Source organism: Eublepharis macularius, chromosome 14, assembly GCF_028583425.1.
Source record: "Eublepharis macularius isolate TG4126 chromosome 14, MPM_Emac_v1.0, whole genome shotgun sequence".
Taxonomy (NCBI): Eukaryota; Metazoa; Chordata; class Lepidosauria; order Squamata; family Eublepharidae; genus Eublepharis; species Eublepharis macularius.
This window is the reverse complement of record NC_072803.1, coordinates 33,961,101-33,980,502: the sequence shown is the minus strand read 5'-3', so window position 1 is coordinate 33,980,502 and position 19,402 is coordinate 33,961,101. Positions and strand designations below refer to the sequence as shown.

Here is a 19,402-nt window from a genome sequence, read left to right as displayed (position 1 = left end):
TTTGAATATACGATGTTATATATGTGTATGTATATCATGCATACTGTTCCTGCTTCTGGCCTCCATATGTTCAGTTTTATGTCTGCCTTGATTCCACTTGCATACAGCTCTTCCTGCAATTGGAAACCCTGGAAAAGCTGCTGTCCTGCTGTTGCCACTTTCTTCTCTTTCTCCTTGTTCAAAGTAATGCTTGTATGAGCGTAAGAGCTTCACTGTATGGCTAACTCAGCATGGATTTGAGAGCTAGCACAGGATAGCTGGTAAGTGCTGCCTTTAGATCTCACTGCAGCTAAAAATTCTTGTGGATGGTCTCAGGCGAGCCTCTTCCTCCTAAACCTCAACCCACGTCCTACACGACAGTTATTGGCCTGCTTTGCAAGGCTGTTGTAAATGTTTCTCAGATGCAAAGCATTTTGGATGTTAGAAAAGAGCTGCATCAGTTCTAGGTACTATTATTGACCCAGTCCCCATTCTCGATGTACCAATTTGGCTGGGTCATGCCAAGCTGTGCATTTGTTTTTGTGTGCCAAGATAAGGCCCTGCAAGCGAAGTCTCACACAGTCTGTCAGCTCACGCGTATGTTTTCTGTAATCTTCCTCTCCCAGAAAGTCTGGATCTATCTATGCAGCACGTCTTGGGTATCCTGATAAGGGTGGTCCCCCAATTAAGTGCTAAGGGGCGGGGCGAGGGACTGTCTGAACTTATATCAGTGTTTATGGGTGAAAAACCTTTGCAATGACTCCCATCCCCTGAGTGTGCGACTGGCAAGCATTTGGGAAACCTGCCTGGCTGTTCTGGAACAAACAGCTACAATGCAAGGCGTCCTGGGTCTGAGGAGAGTGAGTATCTGGGGCACCGGGCGCTGTTTTTTCCTGATGTCTAGGTCTCCTAAGCATGTGACCTGCTGAACATCTCTCATAGGATTATCTCCTTACAAAACCCCTTTGTGTAGAGGTGACAGAGGGGAAAAGGAAATGTGTAAACCTTACGGGAAGTGATGCCTTTCTCAGGGTGCTCTCATAAAAAATAAATGTCTCTTTTGTGTTCTATTTTGCTTCCCATTCAGATGGTACCTCAATGCCTTGCACAGCTATTTGTACTCTGATGACCCCCTGCCCCCCGCGCCAAGATTATACCATACTTGTGGGCAGATAATCTTTTTCTGAATCATTCTGTCAAAAACTGGGGGGGTTGACACAAATTAATCCCCGTTCCTTCATGCAATGCATATTGAATTTATGGAATTCCTTGCTGCAAGGTGAGCCGTTAAACTGAGACTAGGAAAAATGGAGTATTACACACAAAGCAGGCTAAACAATGCTCTGGCACTTCTTTATTCAATCAAGAAATGTCACTTCATCATTCCATTTTTAGCTGCTCCTCCTCCACAGGGCTCAAGAAGCATGTCTGTAAGGCTAAAAGCACATCTGGGAACCTTGTGGTGGAAGGAAGCGGGTTTTTTTCTGGGAAAAGAGGTGGCAGAACTCTCAAGAGGGAAATGAGGAAGAAACACACAGGATTCTTTGAAATCATATTATTTTCAAGCACTATTGCCGAGTATTTTCAAGAGGTGCCGGAACTCCGTTCCCCTGCGTTCCCCCTGAAAAAAAGCCCTGGAAGGAAGCATGTGCTTGTGTGTGTGTAAAGTGCCACAAGTTGTAGCTAATATATGGCAACCCTACAGGGTTTTCAACATGAGAGATGAACAGAGGTGGTTAGCCACTGCTTGTCACTGCCTAGTGACCTTGGACTTCCCTGGTTGTCTCCCATCCAAGTACTAACCAAGGCCAACCCTGCTTAGCTTTGAGGAATTGACAAGGTTGGGTTTGCCTGGGCCATCTTAGTTCTTTGGAATTAACAAAGCACAGACATTTAACTTCCTCTTAAAATATGGCTTCTAGTCTTCATGTGAAAATACATGGATTGTTTCCATAGACTATTTAGAGAGGAACCCCAGGAGGAAGGCTGTTGATGACTTGGAAAGTCCTTCTCCCGTGCGTTCTGAGAACCACATTCTAGGTTCTGAGAGATCTCCTGTTTCATCCTTTATGCCTGATTGTGCTCACTGACTTTCACCACCAGTTTAGTTCTGAAGGAACCCTTGGAAGGCAAGCTGCCTTAGAAAGAAGTCTGAGTCTTGAGTCCTCTTGAAGACAAGTATTTATTTCTGCTAATGGAGAGCCCCCTCACGTCATAGCTTATTTATGGGGACCCCTGCTGGGGTTTTCATGGCAGGAGACTAACAGAGGTGGTTTACCATTGCCTGCCTCTGCAACCTGGTCTTTCTTGGAGATCTCCCATCCAAGTACTAACCAAAGCCAACCCTGCTTAGCTTCTGAGATCTGATGAGAGCAGGTCAGGGCACATATTTATTTAGTATGTTTTAATTCAAGGAGTTCAGGGTGGTGTGGATAAATTCTCCTTTCATCCCCTCAAAATATAGGCACAGTTCCCACACTGCTTAGCATGGACAGATCTTGTGAAACATGGAACAGACCATAAAATGATCATGAGCCTTAGATAGTCCTACTTGAATTCTACGTAATACATTGCCTTATTGTCACTTCATGCAACGTGTGGATCTAGCTCCACTTTTTGTAGGTTATATTCAACTGGCAGAGTTTTTCTTGAGCATCAGAGAAGGCTCTGTGCTTTACCAGCTCCCCCCATGTAGCCTTCTAAGTGTGATGAACAAGCAGCAAAATGGCTGCAGGATAGATGGTTTCTTATTTCTACTTCCTTATGGACCTTTGCATCCTACCCAGAGATCTCTTGGGCTTAGATGGATTGCACCAGACTGATCACTGCTGTGAGCTTTCTTCATCCAGAATATGTAGGCTGAGCAGATGTGAGCTTGTCTTGCTTCCAACAGGCTAAAAAAAAACCCTGAGCTGGAACAGATTACTGGAAATGCGCTGTTAGCAGATTTTCTTCTGGTCCTTGGAAGGGAATGACTCCCAAAACTGGAGCAGTTTCCATCCCAGCAATCCCCAAGAGGGGAGCTTTTGGTGTGTGTCTGTCCCAAGGGCTACCCCAAGGAGTTTTGGTGCCTGAGGTGAAAAAACTATATGGCATCTTTCTCCCAGTTATTATGTCTGGTGAGATTTTTTTGCTCCAGCCTCATTGAAATGAATGATTAGTGAGTACTCTTGTCCAACTCCTGTTTGTTTCTAAAGCTTGAGCTAGAGTAGTTCCCGCTGGGTTGTGCTACATGGATCAGACTGGTCTCTCTCTTAGAGTCTGTCTACAAAAGGCATCTGACATGTGAAGAACACGTGTCGGGAGATGCAGTGTTAGCTGGGAAGGGTAGTTTAAAAAGACAGAGCTAGCGGCTGGGCAAAGGCTTTGCTATGTGAAGGGAGCTGTGTGAAGGGGTTGTAAAATGCCAGAAGGGAAACTTCAGTCCATTATAACCTTTCCAGGTCCAAGCCCAGCTCTGGAAGGCAGTTCCAGCCCATTTCTATTCCTTGCTGCCCTCTGGTTGTGATCCTACACAGTTTTAGACAGGAGAGGTGAAATTGACAGAGCCTTTGGGAGGTGAAGATGAAATTAACAAACCCTTTGAGGAGTGATCGCCACCAGCTCTGTCTTTTGAAACTATGCTTCCTAGCTAACATTGCATCTCTCTTCACTTGATGAACATGCGCCGAGGTGCCTTGTGTAGAGAGACTCTGCTGACCTTAACGGTACTCAAAATCTGCCTCCTGAGGTGGCTGCCACACCTTGCTAGAGCCACCCCAGGTGAGTCACCCCTTGAGGAAGAGGTTCTTTTATTTCTCAGTTACTCGGTGTTCTGTAGCAAATAAGAAATAAAGCATATGTGCAGAGCTGAAGGGGCAAAACTGAATATGTTACTGTGTGGTTTGGCAAACAGGAGCAAATCTCCTTCTGAGTTTCAGGCCATTTTCAGAGTGGAGTGTTTAAGGCCATCAACTCTGTAGGTTGTTTTGAACCCTGCAAGACTGGCGAGTTGTAGCTGTTTGTCTTAGTTGTCATTTCTGTATTTGGTTTTCATATGTTTTTCTTCTTTACTGCATATATACTCCATCGATCTCCTCAAGGGGGACCCGAAGTGGCTTACAGCATCATTCTCCCCTCCCCTATTTTTATCCTCACAACAACCCTGTGAGGTAGGTTAGGTTGAGAGTATATTACTGGGCCAGAGTCTCCCAGCAAGCTCCCTTGGCAGACTGGGGATTTGAACCTGGGTCTCTCAGTTCCTATCCACTATACTACTATACCACATTGCCAAAATAGATAAAAATGCCAAAGAACAAGGGATGCATCAAGAGCCGTGTTCTTCCTGGAGTAACAGTTGGGCTGCTACAAGGAGAAACAAAATGCTGATTCACATGACCAAGTCTTCATATCCCCCATGTGAACCTCATGAGGGTACCTCTTTTGATCAGAAATGTACGGGGAGTTCTGTGCTTGGAAGTTAATTCTTAGGTGCTCACTGTCCCAGTTTGGCTCAGAACTGTGGTGCCCTGGGAGAGGGGTCTTAACTCCCCCCCCACCATGCTATTTTCCCAACCTGAAATGGCCCCAGGAGCTGCTGTTTGCCATATTGGAGAAACCTGCATGTACAAATGAGTTATATCTAAGTTTCCCCAACACGACAGTTGCTGAGATGTTTCAGAAAATGGTGCAAGGAGAAAGGCTTAAGCCTCGTCTCCCAATTTGCCACAGTCCCATCCAAATTGGGCACCAACCTCTGGAAATTGTTCCAAGAACAAAACTCTCAGACTACATCTGTTGACCTGGAGGACACAAGGACATTTTAACGAGTGAATCAGCCCTTGTTATAAAGGCAAAGGTTCGGTAGAGTTACAGGATGCTGAAATAGAATTCATTAACAAATTGAAAAGCATTTCTCAAGGTCTGAATTAGAATTATTAGTTCTTTCTACAAAAAGTAAAACAATTTGGTTTTTGGTCAGCTGTTTAACATTCATGCTTACATCTCTCTATGAAATATTTAGATTATAAATTGCAGGAACTGAACCCTTTTGAAAAATGTCAGGCAATGTGCCGTTCCAATTTGGTACCCCAGAGTTTGCTTCCATCACCCCTAAGAGTCCCTTTTAAACTTGCTGGACATACTTTGGCTTCAAGGGGAACAGCACAGGCAGCAGCTTCAATGTTGGTGTTGCAGAGGTTCAAAACTTAATTGGTTTTAATCACTACATTTTTAATCTTTTAAATTGTGTCATTCTCCATGACAGGGAATAATACAGTTGGATATGGCTGAGGCCCACAGTATGATCATGCACACCTAGTTGCATTGTTTTATTAATTAAGTCTGGAGTTGAGAAAACAGATAATTCAAGCGTAATGACGGTTGTATAGCACTCTTTTCCAAAGGTTTGATTCCTGTGGCCCATTTATTTTCTGGAATGAAGCTGGAGGCAAGTTTCTCTTACACTTTCAGAGATATAAATGCATTTTACCATCTGGACTAGTTCTGTAAATATGGACTTTTAGTTTTGTGCTGTCCTTTTTACCTTGTCAGGCAGACCTCAGGGATGGGAGGGACTGTGGTTTCTCTCAGCAATGGTAATGCTTCTGGGTTCCCTCGCACTTACCAGTTGTTGGGAATCCTGATCAGTCCTATTGTATTTTGCATAATGTCGTTGCCTGAATATTGGCAGAAGGAGGGCTACCAGTGCTTAATGCTCTACAGGACATAGACTGAGGAATGCATCCAGCAGGCTGGTTGAACTTTTCAAAGCATACTTCAGATCCAGGGCAGGAGTTGTGGCCTTAAAGAGGTCCTTCTGCCTAACAGCAGGTAGGAACCCTCCCATCAGTGCCATAGATACAAGAGAGAGGCAGCAGTTGCTGAACTTCTTCCTGCCCTCCAGTTGTTTAAAAATGCTGGATTTCCCTGGGAATGAGACGATAGGAAACAGACTTGAAACCAAGGCGGATATTTGCAACAGGTCGTCTCATTCAACAGGTTCATCATGAGAGGAATGTACAACGAAAAGGCCACAGCCCGTCAGACTTCTGATAGGGGAGGCACAATCCCCCCCCCCTTGAATTGGAATTGGAGACACACTTCACTCTCATATCCCCCCCAAAAACCAGCGTCAGAATAAAATTACTCATCTTCAGAGAATAAGCCCCCTTTCTGCATGAGTCACTTTTCCAATCATGCCTTCTGAATGGAAAGAAGAAATCCCAGGACAGTGGCTGATGCAGAGATGCAATGAGCAGCCTCCTGTAAGGACAGGTAATTCCACAGCATCTCTGCATCCACCCAGTAGAGAGATGCAGCAGAATTACCTGTCCCCAGTGGAGATTGATTGCCAGGATACAAGGGCAGAGCAATGAATCATGCAGGTTTCTCGAGAGATGGGCACATTTAACAACTTTTCATGGTACATAATTTGAGAATTACTAATCTATGGGACAGGCTGCAGTGCTGTCAGTTTCTGACAAGTCAAAATATGAATTTGACTCTTCCTTGTTGTATAGTACCCAGAACCTACATTCAAGAAAAAGTTTTATCTAAAATGTGTTTATTTTTAATTAAAAAATTAATGTACCTGCATGTGTTAAAAGACTTGAAACTTGTTGGTGGTTCTTTGCTCTTTTTGTAAGGTATAATCATCAACTTGCTGAAGAACAGGACCTGAGATGTGGGAAGATTCGCAGACTTAAGTGGATTTATGAAACAGTTTATTTTCACATTTTTTTCTTTCCCTGGCTGTAAGAGAACCCCCCAGCATTCTTCACCCACCTTGTTATTTTCCGTTTATTTTTCCTCCTGAGCCTTGCTCCCATTGTTTTTGGCTACATGAAAATTCTGTGTTTGTGGCTCAAATTTAGGAGTTTTAAACCACCACATTTCAATCAAGAGTTCTTATAAGGCCTTACAAATGTGCTGTGGCATGAGTAGACCAGTGCACGTTTCCTAAATCTTTAAAGTTCCTTGAATCTCTTGGTGGTGTTTCCTATAACAGGCTAATGAAGCTGCCTCTCTGGAATTCCTTACCCACTTAAGTTTAGGCCTCTGTACTGCAAGAATTAAATCACACACTTGTGCGCGCACAATGGGCAAATACGGGTCTGTCTCTTGTCTGCTCTCTCTTATGTTCCCTGGGAAAGGCTTCTTGCTGCTGCTTCAGATCTAATTATTGATCAAGCATGATGGTGGTTTTGTGCCTTTTAGGATATCTCCTTGCATTTGCTGCTGTAAAAAAATTGATGTCTGGATGGGTGGGCGGGAGCTGTTTCTGTGAGATTAATGGACAGCAGGTTTTTATCATAGGGAGAAAAGTCCTTGCTTCAAGGGTGGTGTAATGTTTAGGGCTGATTAAACTCTTGCCTGGCTTTTACAGCTGTGCCTTTGCACAGCTGTTCTGGGCGCAGTTCTTGGCTTAACACGGTTTAACGGGCTGATTTCTGTAGAAGGGAGGGACAAGATCATTTCACAGCACATTCCACATAGACTGAAGACCTTTTTAGACATTCTGTTTTGGTGCACCAACTGTGCATAACAGAAATGTGAGCATATACAACTTTCCTGATAGACATGATTGCCATTTTGTGTGAATGGAGCAATGTGTAGTGGTTAAGAGCATGGGACTCTAATCTGGAGAGCCGGGTTTGATTCCCCACTCCTCCACTTGAAGCCAGCTGGGTGACCTTGGGCTAGTCACAGCTCTCTGGAGCTCTCTCAGCCCCACCCACCTCACATGGTGTTTTGTTGTGGGGATAATAATGACATACTTTGTAAACTGCTCTGAGTGGGCATTAAGTTGTCCTGAAGGGTGGTATATAAATCGAATGTTGTTATTGTTATATTTCCATGTTCATACAGCTTTGGTACACATGAACAGAACAGCAGATTTTTGAGAGAACATGTATACCCTCCCCAGAGTTGTATGCACATGGAAAATATATATATTGCTCCGTTCACACATGATCACATGTACCACTTGCTCCTGTTTCATGCAGTTGGAACACCAAAATACAATATCTGAAAAGGTTTAAATGTGAATGGGAGGAAGAGTAGCACTGAGGCTGCAAGTTCGGCCCCTAATATATGCATTTTCGTTTGAAAGTATGAAAAGGCTCTAAGCATAGACGTCTCTGTGCACCATTGGAAATCTCAAGAAACCCTAACTCAGCATTATGGTGAATGACCACGATGTGCTTATAATGCCTTTCCCCATCTTCAGGCACACACATGTATGTTTGATGTGTGTGTGTTTCCCTTGCCCTACATTTTCAGTCTTCATGGAAAGTTATGGGGAAAGCTGCTAGTGGCTCAAGGGTTATTTCCCAGTCACAGTGGATAAGGTTGCCAAAAGGTCTGGCATTTAAGGATGAGTGATTCTGAGTGAATGGGGAGTCCTTTCACTGCTAAGGACAGATGTGTTTTGAAAAAAAAACCTTGGGGACCTGAACATGTGCAGAGTGCTTTCGCTTAATAAAGGGGATATTTCCTTATCTATCTTGAGACACATGGGATGTCCGGTGGAATCTGATGTCATGCTTATCATCTTCAAGCCAGTGGGGTTTATGTGAGCTGTTGAAGTCCCTGGCTATCCAGGGCATCACAGGGGCATACTAGAAGCCAGTAATGGAAGAATTGGCTACTTAGATAAAGCCAAAATATGAAACTTGTCCTGTCTCTTTCCCTCCCTCAGAGCCAAGCTACAAGTGACGCCTGACACAGGTTGGACACTTGTCAGCCTCCCTCAAGTTTTGATGGGAAATGTAGGCATCCTGGTCTTGCAGCTGTAATGGAGAGCCAAGCTGTAAAACCAGGACGCCTACATTTCCCATCACAGGCTGACAAGTGTCCAACCTGTGTATGGCATCACTTGTAGCTTGGCTCTCAGATTTTTAGCCCTATATACTCTTTTAGGCTTGCAGCGGTGGCATTATTTATGATATAAGTTAGCTTCATTCTCCAGAAAACAGTTGAAGTTGCCTGCAACGATGTTAGTGCAATTAACATAAAAGCATATCGCAACTGCAAAAGTAAGTAAAAGGTGCAGGATAAACACATGAGAAAACAATTCACCAAGAGACAATGCTTGGGCAAATAAAAAGTTTAGTACCTGGTGCCAGGCAAACTGCTGTGAGAGGGGCATTCTAGAACTCTGGTGCCATCACAGAAGAGGTCTTGTCTGCAATTGCCAAGCACCAATTTGCAACCCACTATTGCCTCTGATGCCACTCTTAACCAGCAGGCAGATTCCTGTGGTAACAGAAGCCACAACTGGCAGAAAGCACCTGTCAAATTTTAGAACAGCAGCACCTTTTTTGGGAGGGTGGCAGAGGCATTTGGTGGGGAGCGGTATTCTATCTGGTTTTAATTAGTAATGTTTTAACTGTTCTGTTTTGTAAGACACCTTGAGCCAAAAGCAAAAGTGGGTATGTATGTATGTATGTATATATGAACAAATAAATAAATAAATACATTCTGGACTAGCAGGCCTGTGGCCTCCTGGCTCCCTGCCTAACTTCCTGAGAATAGTTGCTAGAGCAACTGGCCACCAGCCCCTCCTATGAATGCTGTGAGACTTCTTCAGTTCCTCATCTTTAATTAGCCCCTTCTTCCTTCAGTCCTTTTTGCCCAGACCCCCTATTCTTCCTTCACATTTCTCTGTCCTTGCTCTACTGGTTTTTAGCAGCCTTCAGCCTCACTGTTTCTGAGTTTCCCTACATCATGGAATCTTCTTGCAATCCTCAGCCTGCCATCACTTGAAGATTTAATCTCAGCAAAACTGGTGATTTTCTTTGCCTCACAGAAATTGGTCTGCTTTGTTCCCTGAGCAACCTCAACAGCCCTTCCAGCCAGGGGCCTAGGCTCCACTGCCATAAGCTCTATGAAATACAGATGGCAGCTAGTCCTGTGATGCCGCGAATAGTGGTCTGTAGGCCAAGCAGAGCCTTTAGAGCCAAGCTAAAAGTGACGCCTGACACAGGTTGGACACTTGTCAGCTTCCCTCAAGTTTTGATAGGAAATGTAGGCATCCTGGTCTTGCAGCTTGGCTCTCCATTACAGCTGCAAGACCAGGATGCCTACATTTCCCATCAAAACTTGAGGGAAGCTGACAAGTGTCCAACCTGTGTCAGGCGTCACTTGTAGCTTAGCTCTTAGTGTGACAGGTCAAAGGACCCACTGCCCTGTTCCACAGTTGCACTACTGCTCAATTATGACCCTGACTGTGTTCTAAAAGGTTGTCTCCCCACCCCCAGCTAAGCTTCCCTGAACTGCTCCAGCAAGCTATCATCAGGGAGTTTGTGCTTCAGGAAATGGCTCTTTGTCGATTGCCTGGCTCATTTGGAAATTCATTTTTTCCATTAATGTTGCTAAAAGTGGGAGCTCTGGCTCCTGATGAAATGGCCAGAAACAAATATATGAAGACTTCTATTGGCAGGCAGGGAGTTCAAAAGGAAGCCAGGAAGAGGTAAGGAAAAGGCCCCAGCAGTTTCTTTGTTCCAAATTCTTTGGAAACCTGAGGCATGCTACATAGAAGTTCCACTTCACTATGTTCTTGGGTAGGAAATTGCAAAGGAGCCCCTCTGTGTAGATTGTCACACCTGACAGCTGCACACCCATGTTCTTGCAGATGGAGTTAAGAGGGTTGGACACGTTTATGGAGTTTTATGGTTTATCACAGGCTATTGGACCTGACAAGCAGGGTCAAGGACTTGCAGCAGGCATCTCATTTCTCCCTGTATCCCCCCCCCACGCACTATTTTTTTCCTGCCCCTGGCAGCCCCTATAGCCTCCTCCCATTTCCAGCTTCTTTCTAATCCCTGATTTTTTTTAAACACCTCATCTTTTCCAGCAAACTTGGGACTTCCTTCAACTTTAGAGAAACCCCCTCATCTATCTCTAGCTCAATTTTGCGGATCTATTAATCCACACTATATGGCCTGGTCTGGAATTAGAGAGATGATGATAGCTGAGTGGGACCTTTGTGTAGGGTGCTGGGGAGTGTTCAGCAGCTGAGGGCTGTTGCCACAGGGCCCTGCTTGTGGTTTTCCCTGTGGCTGGCATTAGACTGGTGGAAACAGGTGGCTAGACTGGTTGAGCATTGGTTCTTGAGCCATAGCCACTACCCTGTTGTAGCAATGAGCAATATTCTGGTATGCTGGCTTTTGCAGACCACTGCTATTGTTTGCACCAAATGTGACCTGGGAAGTTCCTAGTTCAAGTCTCACCTCTTCTTATGTGAGCTATTCTTTGCTAGCCTAAGTCTTCCTAGCTGCACAATGGAGTTTTTAATACTGAAACTGCCTCAAGGGTTTTTTGAAATGATTATGGAGTACTTGGAATACTCAAAAACCTTGTAGGGAAGATATTATTCTTGCTCTGTATAATTTATAAAGTGTTGTAGAATCTAGCTTCTCTTGCTGGAAAATCCGAGCACACTAGGGCAAAATTTTGAGACTTAGATTTAAATTTAGTATGGAGCAATCAAAAAGAGCCATAGATTTGTTGGGTTTTTGATTTGCCTACAGAAGTTTCTGGATAAAAATTCCTGGCACCTCTACATTTATTGAAAAGAATTTAATAATAATCAGTGTTTTATATAATGTTTACAAGTGTTCAAAGTGCTTTGCATTTATTACCTTTTAATCCTCATAACAACTCTGTTGAAATAGGTAAATATTATTGCTATCAACTGTATATTGCAGGTGGAAGGGAGATCGATGGTGGCTTGCTTAAGCTTCCCAAATGAGATTTGAACTAGGGACTTCCGGATTCATGGCGCAGTCTCTCAGTTGCTACACTGTACTGTTTATAGACTGCTTTTCAATGAGGATAGTTCACAAAGTGGTGAGAATCTCTAGGGGGGAAAAATCTTCGGAAGGCTTTTGCTTGGAGAGCCCGTGCTTGGCAGACTTGATGGGAGGCTTCTTCGCATGTTCACAGCCCTGAACATAATTCCTGCTATGGCTTTGAAAAATTAATTGCATCTCAGTACATGTAGCTGCATTTGCTTGTATATATTTATCTCTTCTTGCTTTTTTACATTTCCCAGACCTCTCTCTCCACCAAACCTAAATAAAATAACCTAAGATCATAAATTCCTCTGGGGGGGCAGGATTTGTCTCCTCCTTTTACTTCTGCTACCTGCAGAGCACATTTAATGATGTGTACAGACAGCAAAGTCCAGCTTGTTTTGTCTGATCTGACACCAGGCTGTGGCTTAGGGTTGCCAACCTGCAGGCAGGGCCTGGAAATTTCCCAGAATTGTAACTGATCTCTAGACTAGACTAGGGCCGTTTCCACATGGCTCCCCGCTGCTCGTAACAACCCGGAATATCGTGAAAAAAATGCAGAAGATCGCATTTTCTTGCGCGACGTCACATGACGTCGTGCAAATCTCGCGCAAGAAAATGCGATCTTCTGCGGGTTTTTTTGCAAGATTCCGGGTTGTTATGAGCAGCGGGGAGCCGTGTGGAAACGGCCTAGAGATCAGTTCCCATGGAGAAAATGGCTGCTTTCAGGGTGGATCCTATGACATTATGCCCACTGAGGTTCCTCCCCTCCCCAGGCACTACCCCAAATCTCCAGGAATTTCCCAACCAAGAGTTGGCAACTCTGTGGCTTGATGAAGGTTTGTGCTGTTGAGAAAGATACAGCAGAAATGGATTGAGAACGTCCAGGGCAATTCTGGCTTTTAGAAGCTGGGGAGAGGAAATAAAGCAGCACAACTCATGTCAGGAAAGCAAGAAGCAGAGTTTTTAAAGTCTTGGCCAGCGATGATGGGATGAAACTTTGCAATGCGACACAGTGCTGACGCCAAACTCTGGTATGTTGAGAGCAGGGGATGCAGAATTGCTATTTTGCCATTAGAGGGAAGTGTTGATTTTGCTTAGTCCTGGGAAAATTGCGTGGTGTTAGGACATAATGCTAAGATCGGAATCCACTTATGCACAGCAAAGAGAGCCACTTGTTCTGTAGCAAAGCCAACAGCTTATCAGCTTTGAATGGAGAATGGTGTTGTAATACTTTGTCTATGAGGCTTGCTCTGGCCACTTGAGCAATTTCCTGAGGATGATCATTTCTACCAGGGATATGTGTCAGAAGCTTTACATTTCCCAGAAGGGTGAGCATAAAGAAAGACAAGAAAGTTGTTAGGGCTTGGTATACTCCAAGGGTAGGCAGCTCCCAGTACGCATGGCAGACTGTTTTGTTTGGCACCCAGGGCCAGTTCTCTGCCCAAGCAAATGAGGCAAGCTCTTGAAGCTCTGGCAGTGCTGCTGACAGTTTCAGAGAAAGGTGATGGGTGTGACTCATGGCTGCCATTGCCCCAAGACCTGCACAACCATCAACTGGGGGTCTGTATACGAGACATCTGACATGTGAAGAACACATCGGGTGGTGCAATGTTAGCTGGGAAGGATAATTTTAAAAGATAGAGCCAGTAACAGGGCAAAGGCTTTGCTATACACTGGAGCTGTGTGAAGGGACTGTGAAATGCCAGAAGGGAAATTTCGGCCCATTAAAAGCTCCCCAGGTCCAAGCCCAGTTCTAGAAGGTAGCTCCAGCCCATTTCCATTCCTCGCTGCCCTCTGATTGTGATCCCACCCAGTTTTAGACTGGAGGTGAAATTGACAGAGCCTTTGGGAAGTGAAGATGAAATTAACAAACCCTCTGAGGCGCAATCTCTATTGGCTCTTTTTAAACTACACTTCCCAGCTAACAATTCATCTTCCTACACTTGACAGACATGCACCTAGGCATTTCATATAGAGAGACTCTGAGACTCCAAGGCAACCCCTGAGGCTGGCAGTGCCAGTGGGGCTCCATTTGATCCCAATGTGTCTGGCTAAATGCAACCTTCATCTCTTCTATACACATACTTCACCCTTTGTTTGCTGGCACACTGGAAGATGTTTAATTTTTTTCAGCATTCATGCCAAAAAGATTGCCAGCCCTTGGTGTAAGAGTAGAAGAATGGGTCAAACTAGAGAAAACTCTGAGCATTCCATATCTCCAGCGCTCAAGTGCTTTCTGTTGAAAGGAGCAGCTGTGTGGGGATCCAGCTCAGATTAAGACTCTAGCATGAGGTAATTCTTCTCTATCACGCCATTGTCTTGACCTGAAACAGTCCTGCAATGGCCTTTCTGAGGAAGGGATGCAGGAAACATATAGAGTATTTTTATGTTTTACCGAACAAGGCAAATACTAATTCCTCAGGGATGCTTCAGGTCAGGAAAATGACGTGGGGGGAAGGACTGACTACCCCATTGTCCTGATCTGAATTGTGTCCCCATTTGGTTGTTATTTACCAACAAAAATTGATTGGGGGACCACATCTGGAGTTCTCTGGTATCTTATTTAATTAGACCTATAAGGAATTACAGGCAACACAGGGCTGCCACCCAAAATGGCAGTACTGAGTGGGACGTTTACCCTTCTCCTCAAAACGTCTTCTGCAAAATATCCCATTTCCTGGTATGATGTTCTTTGTCTCTCTTCTCCCCACTGCATCATTGGTTTCTGTTGGTGAGAATTCCCAAAATTAGCAAACTGTCTTTGAAACAAGCCACAACTGCAGTCTCCATTTAACAAGGGTCACACAAGTCTTGTGGGGTTTGTCATCTTTGAGGTGTGTGTTTATTGCGGTAGTTCAAAACAAGAGGTGATGAGCATTCCAAGTGCTGTGCTCAGCGTCTTGAAGCTGATAAATGTGTCTGCTTTATGAAAGAGGGTGTAATTCTCAGGAACTTTCTCTTATCGGCCCAGTACAGAGTTCTTAGGGAGGGGTGGGGACGTCACATGCTGGCATTGGTCTGAGCTAAAAGAAGCCATGCATCCCGAGACCCATTACTTTTTCCAGCATCTGTGTGCGTCGATAAATGTAGTTGCTTTGGGTCTCCTGCCCAAACACTCAAGGAGCATGAAACACTGTAGAAGTAGTAGTTGTTGCAGGCTTCTGAGAGAAGTGCTGGGTGTTTTATGACTTTTAATTGGTTGCTTCTGTCATGGCTGTTCAAGACCCAGAAGGGCTAGTGCCCCCTAATGACATTTGTCTTGGATCAAGGCCAAGAGTCTAAGGTGTTTCAGTACCTGAGGTAGAAAATCAAAATGCTTCCACTTCTTTTTACATGGGGCACAATCCTCTGGAAAGTTGGTGATCATTAAAAAATGAGTGGTGATATTTTGTTTTAGCTTAGTTAAATTCATTTTAACTAATGAAAATCATTTCAATCATGTAGCCAGTGTGTAGTGTAGTAGTTAAAGTGTTGGGCTAGGATCTTGAAGACCTAGGTTCGAATGCCTACGTTACCATGGAAGGTTGTTGGGTGACCTTGTCCAGTCACTCTCAGCTGAACTCTACAGGGTTGTTGTGAGGATAAAATGGGAGACAATTTTGTAAGCTGTTCTGGGTTCCTGTGTTGGGGAGGAAAGCAGAGTATAAATATTGAAATAAATTAATAAATAATTTTTGCCATACTATTTGCCAAGATAGTCATGGTATGTGGTTCCTATTTCCATTTTTATCTCATGAGGTAAATAACTGGCCCACAGTTCTCACAGTGAATTTCATAGCTGACATTAGGGTTGCCAGGTTCAAGTTTGGAAATTTGTGGAGATTTTGGGGGTGGAGCCGGGAGAAGGTGGGGTTTGGGAAGGGGAGGGGCCTCAGTGGAGTATAATGCCATAGAGTTCACCCTTCATGGAAGCCATTTTCTCCAGGGGAACTGATCTCTCTTGTCCTGGAGATCAGTTGTAATTCCAGGAGATCTCCAACTACCACCTGGAGGCTGGCAACACTAGGCTGACTGGAGGTTTTGAACCTGGTTCTCTTTAGTACTAGCCCTTACTCTAACTGTCACACACACTATCTGTACCATCCTTTCCAGTACATGCTATACAAGTAACCTTGTATTTTTAAATTATCCTGAGATGAATCATATTTCAGTTATCTTCCTCATAAGAACTGACTCATGTTTGAGAGGCCTACACACATTCAGCTCCTACAGAATACAATATGTTTGTCATGCCACTATTTTGAAGCCTGTTGGACAATTCACAAAACTTTGGTTCTGCGTGGATTTAATCTTGCGGTAATCGAAGGAAAACATTATATTTGTGGTGGTACAAAAATGGATATTTTGGAAGCAAATACCAAGGGATGCACAGCCCTGACAGATATACTAACTACAGGTTGCATTTGTGTGGAGAGAATATAACTTTAGAACATGCTTCTCCACCTGACCTGAAACATTTCCAGGTGAGGGGAAATGTAACCTGCAGTATTGTCTCTGCTTTGTCCTCCGTCTTCATAGTTAACATTTTTGCAGCACTTTCTGAGGGTACAGAGTTCTGCACATACATTAGCTCAGTAATTATTCCCATCTTGCAGAGAAAAGGATGAAGCTTCTCTGTAAATGGCATCACTGTCCCAATTATTTGCTTATAATTGAATTTACTAGTGATATGCCTATCAAGTATGACAAGGAGGAGTTAGGAGAAGAGCCATTGGCCAGTCTCGGGACTAAACTGTATTTGGTGTTGAAGTCTGTGGCTAGAATTCAGAATGAGTGACCTTAAACCACAAACCACAAAAGGCGGCCAATGGGGATCATGATTCTGGCACTGATAGTTTGGGGAGCAAATCCCAAGGGATGCACAACTGGAAAATTCTGAGATCTTCTGATCCTGATCCCAGTCAATGAAAATATGCTTCTGAGCCATGTAGACTGTTTGTCTGATCTGTGATGGCAGGGTTTTTTTTTAATTCCCTAGAAAACTTTTTCTTTTTGACATTAGTCAATAAGTAGTTACTATTGTGCACTGAGTACTGCAGTTTTGCTCACTGAGTCTAGGAGCAAAAAGCCATCCTTCAAACTGGCTAGCATTCAAAAATGAGGAGAGAAGCTTGGAAGAAAAAGGAGATTCACAATGAAGAGGGATATAATATAAACGAGGGAATTTGCAATGATTGCTTTGGCGGCAGCAAGAGTCTGACTTTGCAATTTGAATGAGGGATGTACATACCAACAAATCAGGTGCTGGCTTAGATACCAGTATAAAACTGTTTTGAGGATTTTTAGGGTGTTTTCTGGGTCACATCATGGGTGCCTGAAAACTGTGGAGGGTAAGATTGTTGGATGGGAGACCTAAGTTCCCATCACACTCAGTCATAGAAGCAGAGTTACTCAAGTCTAAGCCCATGGACTTCAGTAGGCTCTGTCGGCAGTAACTCAATTGTACTGACTCTATTTCAAACCTGAAACTGCCTTTCATGCTGGCTTTTGCTGCAAACTGGCCAAACCAGTTCCTAATGTGGAGAAAAGTATGTTTGAACAAAGTCTAGGGTATTTCTAAATTAACCCCAATCTCCCAAAAATATTAGGTTTTTTTCCCATCCTCAAATCAGTGAATGTTTTTGGTGTGCTTCACAGTTTATATTGACTCCTTTCCTTCCTTCCTTCCTTCCTTCCTTCCTTCCTTCCTTCCTTCCTTCCTTCCTTCCTTCCTTCCTTCCTTCCTTCCTTCCTTCCTTCCTTCCTTTTTGCATTGAGGAGGAATAGAAGGGGTAGTGTAGTGGGCATGAGAGAAGAGTGGTGCAGATTCCCCCCCCCCCAAAGCTGGCCCCATAGTGAAGCAGCAGCCTCAGGCAGTGAGTCTAGCAGTTGGGAGCACTATTAAGGGAGAGGTGCCTGTGTAGTGAGACAACATCCAATGGGCACTTCTTCTGCACAAGGAATGGCATTGCGCTGGAACAGCACCTGTTCATTGCAATGAGTGTGTGCAGGAGAATTCCCCCCTGTCTTTAGCAGTTAATTAGTGGGAACAGTAATGCTGCTGGGTCTGTTTTCCCCTTGGGCAGCCAATGCCAGTTTTGCCAGCTGCTTCCCTGTTCTCCCATTCCTCATGTGGCACTGGCACTAGCAGCTATGACCCATACTGCCATGGGTTGGCAGCCGGCAGCTTGTTGCTGGGAGGCAGGCAGCTATTAAATATCCCTGCCTGACATAATAATGGGGAGAGGAAAAAAGGAACATATTCCATTAGCATCTGGCTCACCCTGCAGAGGCTGCACTGGCGGGAGGAAGGGAGCCTGTATTTTTAGACAGGATGCAATGCAACTTTCTGGCTCACCCAAAGGTGGGGAATAGCAAAGGAAGGAAGGGGAGAGGAGGAGATCCAGCTCAGGTTTCGGCTTGAGTGCTGGGCTATGGCAGCACGACAGGGCAAGTCCGGTCCAGACCCTGCTGTGACTGTGAGTATACAACCTGCTTCTGCTTTGTGCAGAATCTCTTCTCTGCTTTTCACTCTTCTTCCTTGCCTTCCCTGTCTCCCCCAACAGCTCTGCTCTGGCCTGGAAAGCACCTTACTGTCAGAATTAGACTGTGATAGCATTTCAGCTTGTGCCATTTAGTGTATGTGCGTTATGTGTGTGTGCGCGCGCATGTGTTTACATGTCTCAGAGCCTCGGGAAACTCACTGGGCTGATTGCTGAGGTGTTTTATGGAAGCCTCTCTTTTTTGACGTGTCAATAGGAGGACATGCCAGCAACTCTTCTTTTTGAGTTGATTATTTTCTGGAGCAGATAACTGCCTCTTGGATCTTGCCAGTTGCTGAACTACAAAACTGTTCTTAAAAGTTCAGAGCCATGATGGGGCCGGGGGCGGGGGGGGGGTCTTGCTTGCTGGTAGACAATAGCTTAGCAAGCTGAAGGCTGTACAATGCCTGTCTTGTGAGCTCCGAAATCCATTTCCACACTGCAGTATCCAGCTGTTTGTTTCCCCAGCAGTTCAGAAAGCCAAACACTAGAGTCATTCTGCTTTCTCCACCCTTGTGGGACACCATGCTTACCGCTCTGGACAGAAATCCTGGTTCTGCTTGCAGCAGCTGTTCACAGAACCCTTAGCCAATCCCATATGGTAGGTATCACCCAGTGGGGCCAAGTCACACTGGCCTCTGCTGAATGAGCTGTGAACAAAGGCAAGTGCCGAGGATGGCTTGGGTAGGGAATTGGGGGGGGGGGGGGCATAACTGGGTAGGTGATCTGAGTTCACAGGGGCAGTAATATCCGGTTGACTTGGAAACTTTTCCTCTGGAGCACATGGAAGGATTAATGCAAAACCCACATGTGGTCTGGCAGTCTTACGCTTGGGGTTTTTTTGGTATTTACATGCAGTAGGAAGCAATGATTAGCTGCAACTGCCCAGCACATGTACAAAGCAGGCACATTAAATTTTTTTAATGCAAGATTATCAGACAGCGATATCCACTACATAAGGATGAATTAACTTATGGAATTCACTGCCACAAGATGTAGGTGCCCTAATTTCTAGGGAAATTAGACAAATCCATAAAGCACCATCAATGCCTACTATCTATGCTGGCTACACAGGACCTCTGTGTTCAGAGGCAGTTTAGCTCTGTATGCCACTTGCTGCCT

General features: G+C 44.5%; 1 protein-coding gene across 8 annotated transcripts in view; it reads left to right on the top strand.

The window, feature by feature from the left end:
- Positions 1-740: 740 nt before the first annotated feature.
- The window catches only part of ANK1 (ankyrin 1), a 131,440-nt gene continuing 112,778 nt past the window's right edge, over positions 741-19,402 (top strand). For all 8 annotated transcript variants that reach the window (XM_054997655.1, XM_054997654.1, XM_054997653.1 and 5 more), the window contains exon 1: positions 741-839. In XM_054997655.1, the coding sequence (XP_054853630.1) occupies positions 813-839 (27 nt within the window). In that variant the 5' untranslated portion in view covers positions 741-812. The remainder of the gene's footprint in view (positions 840-19,402) is intronic.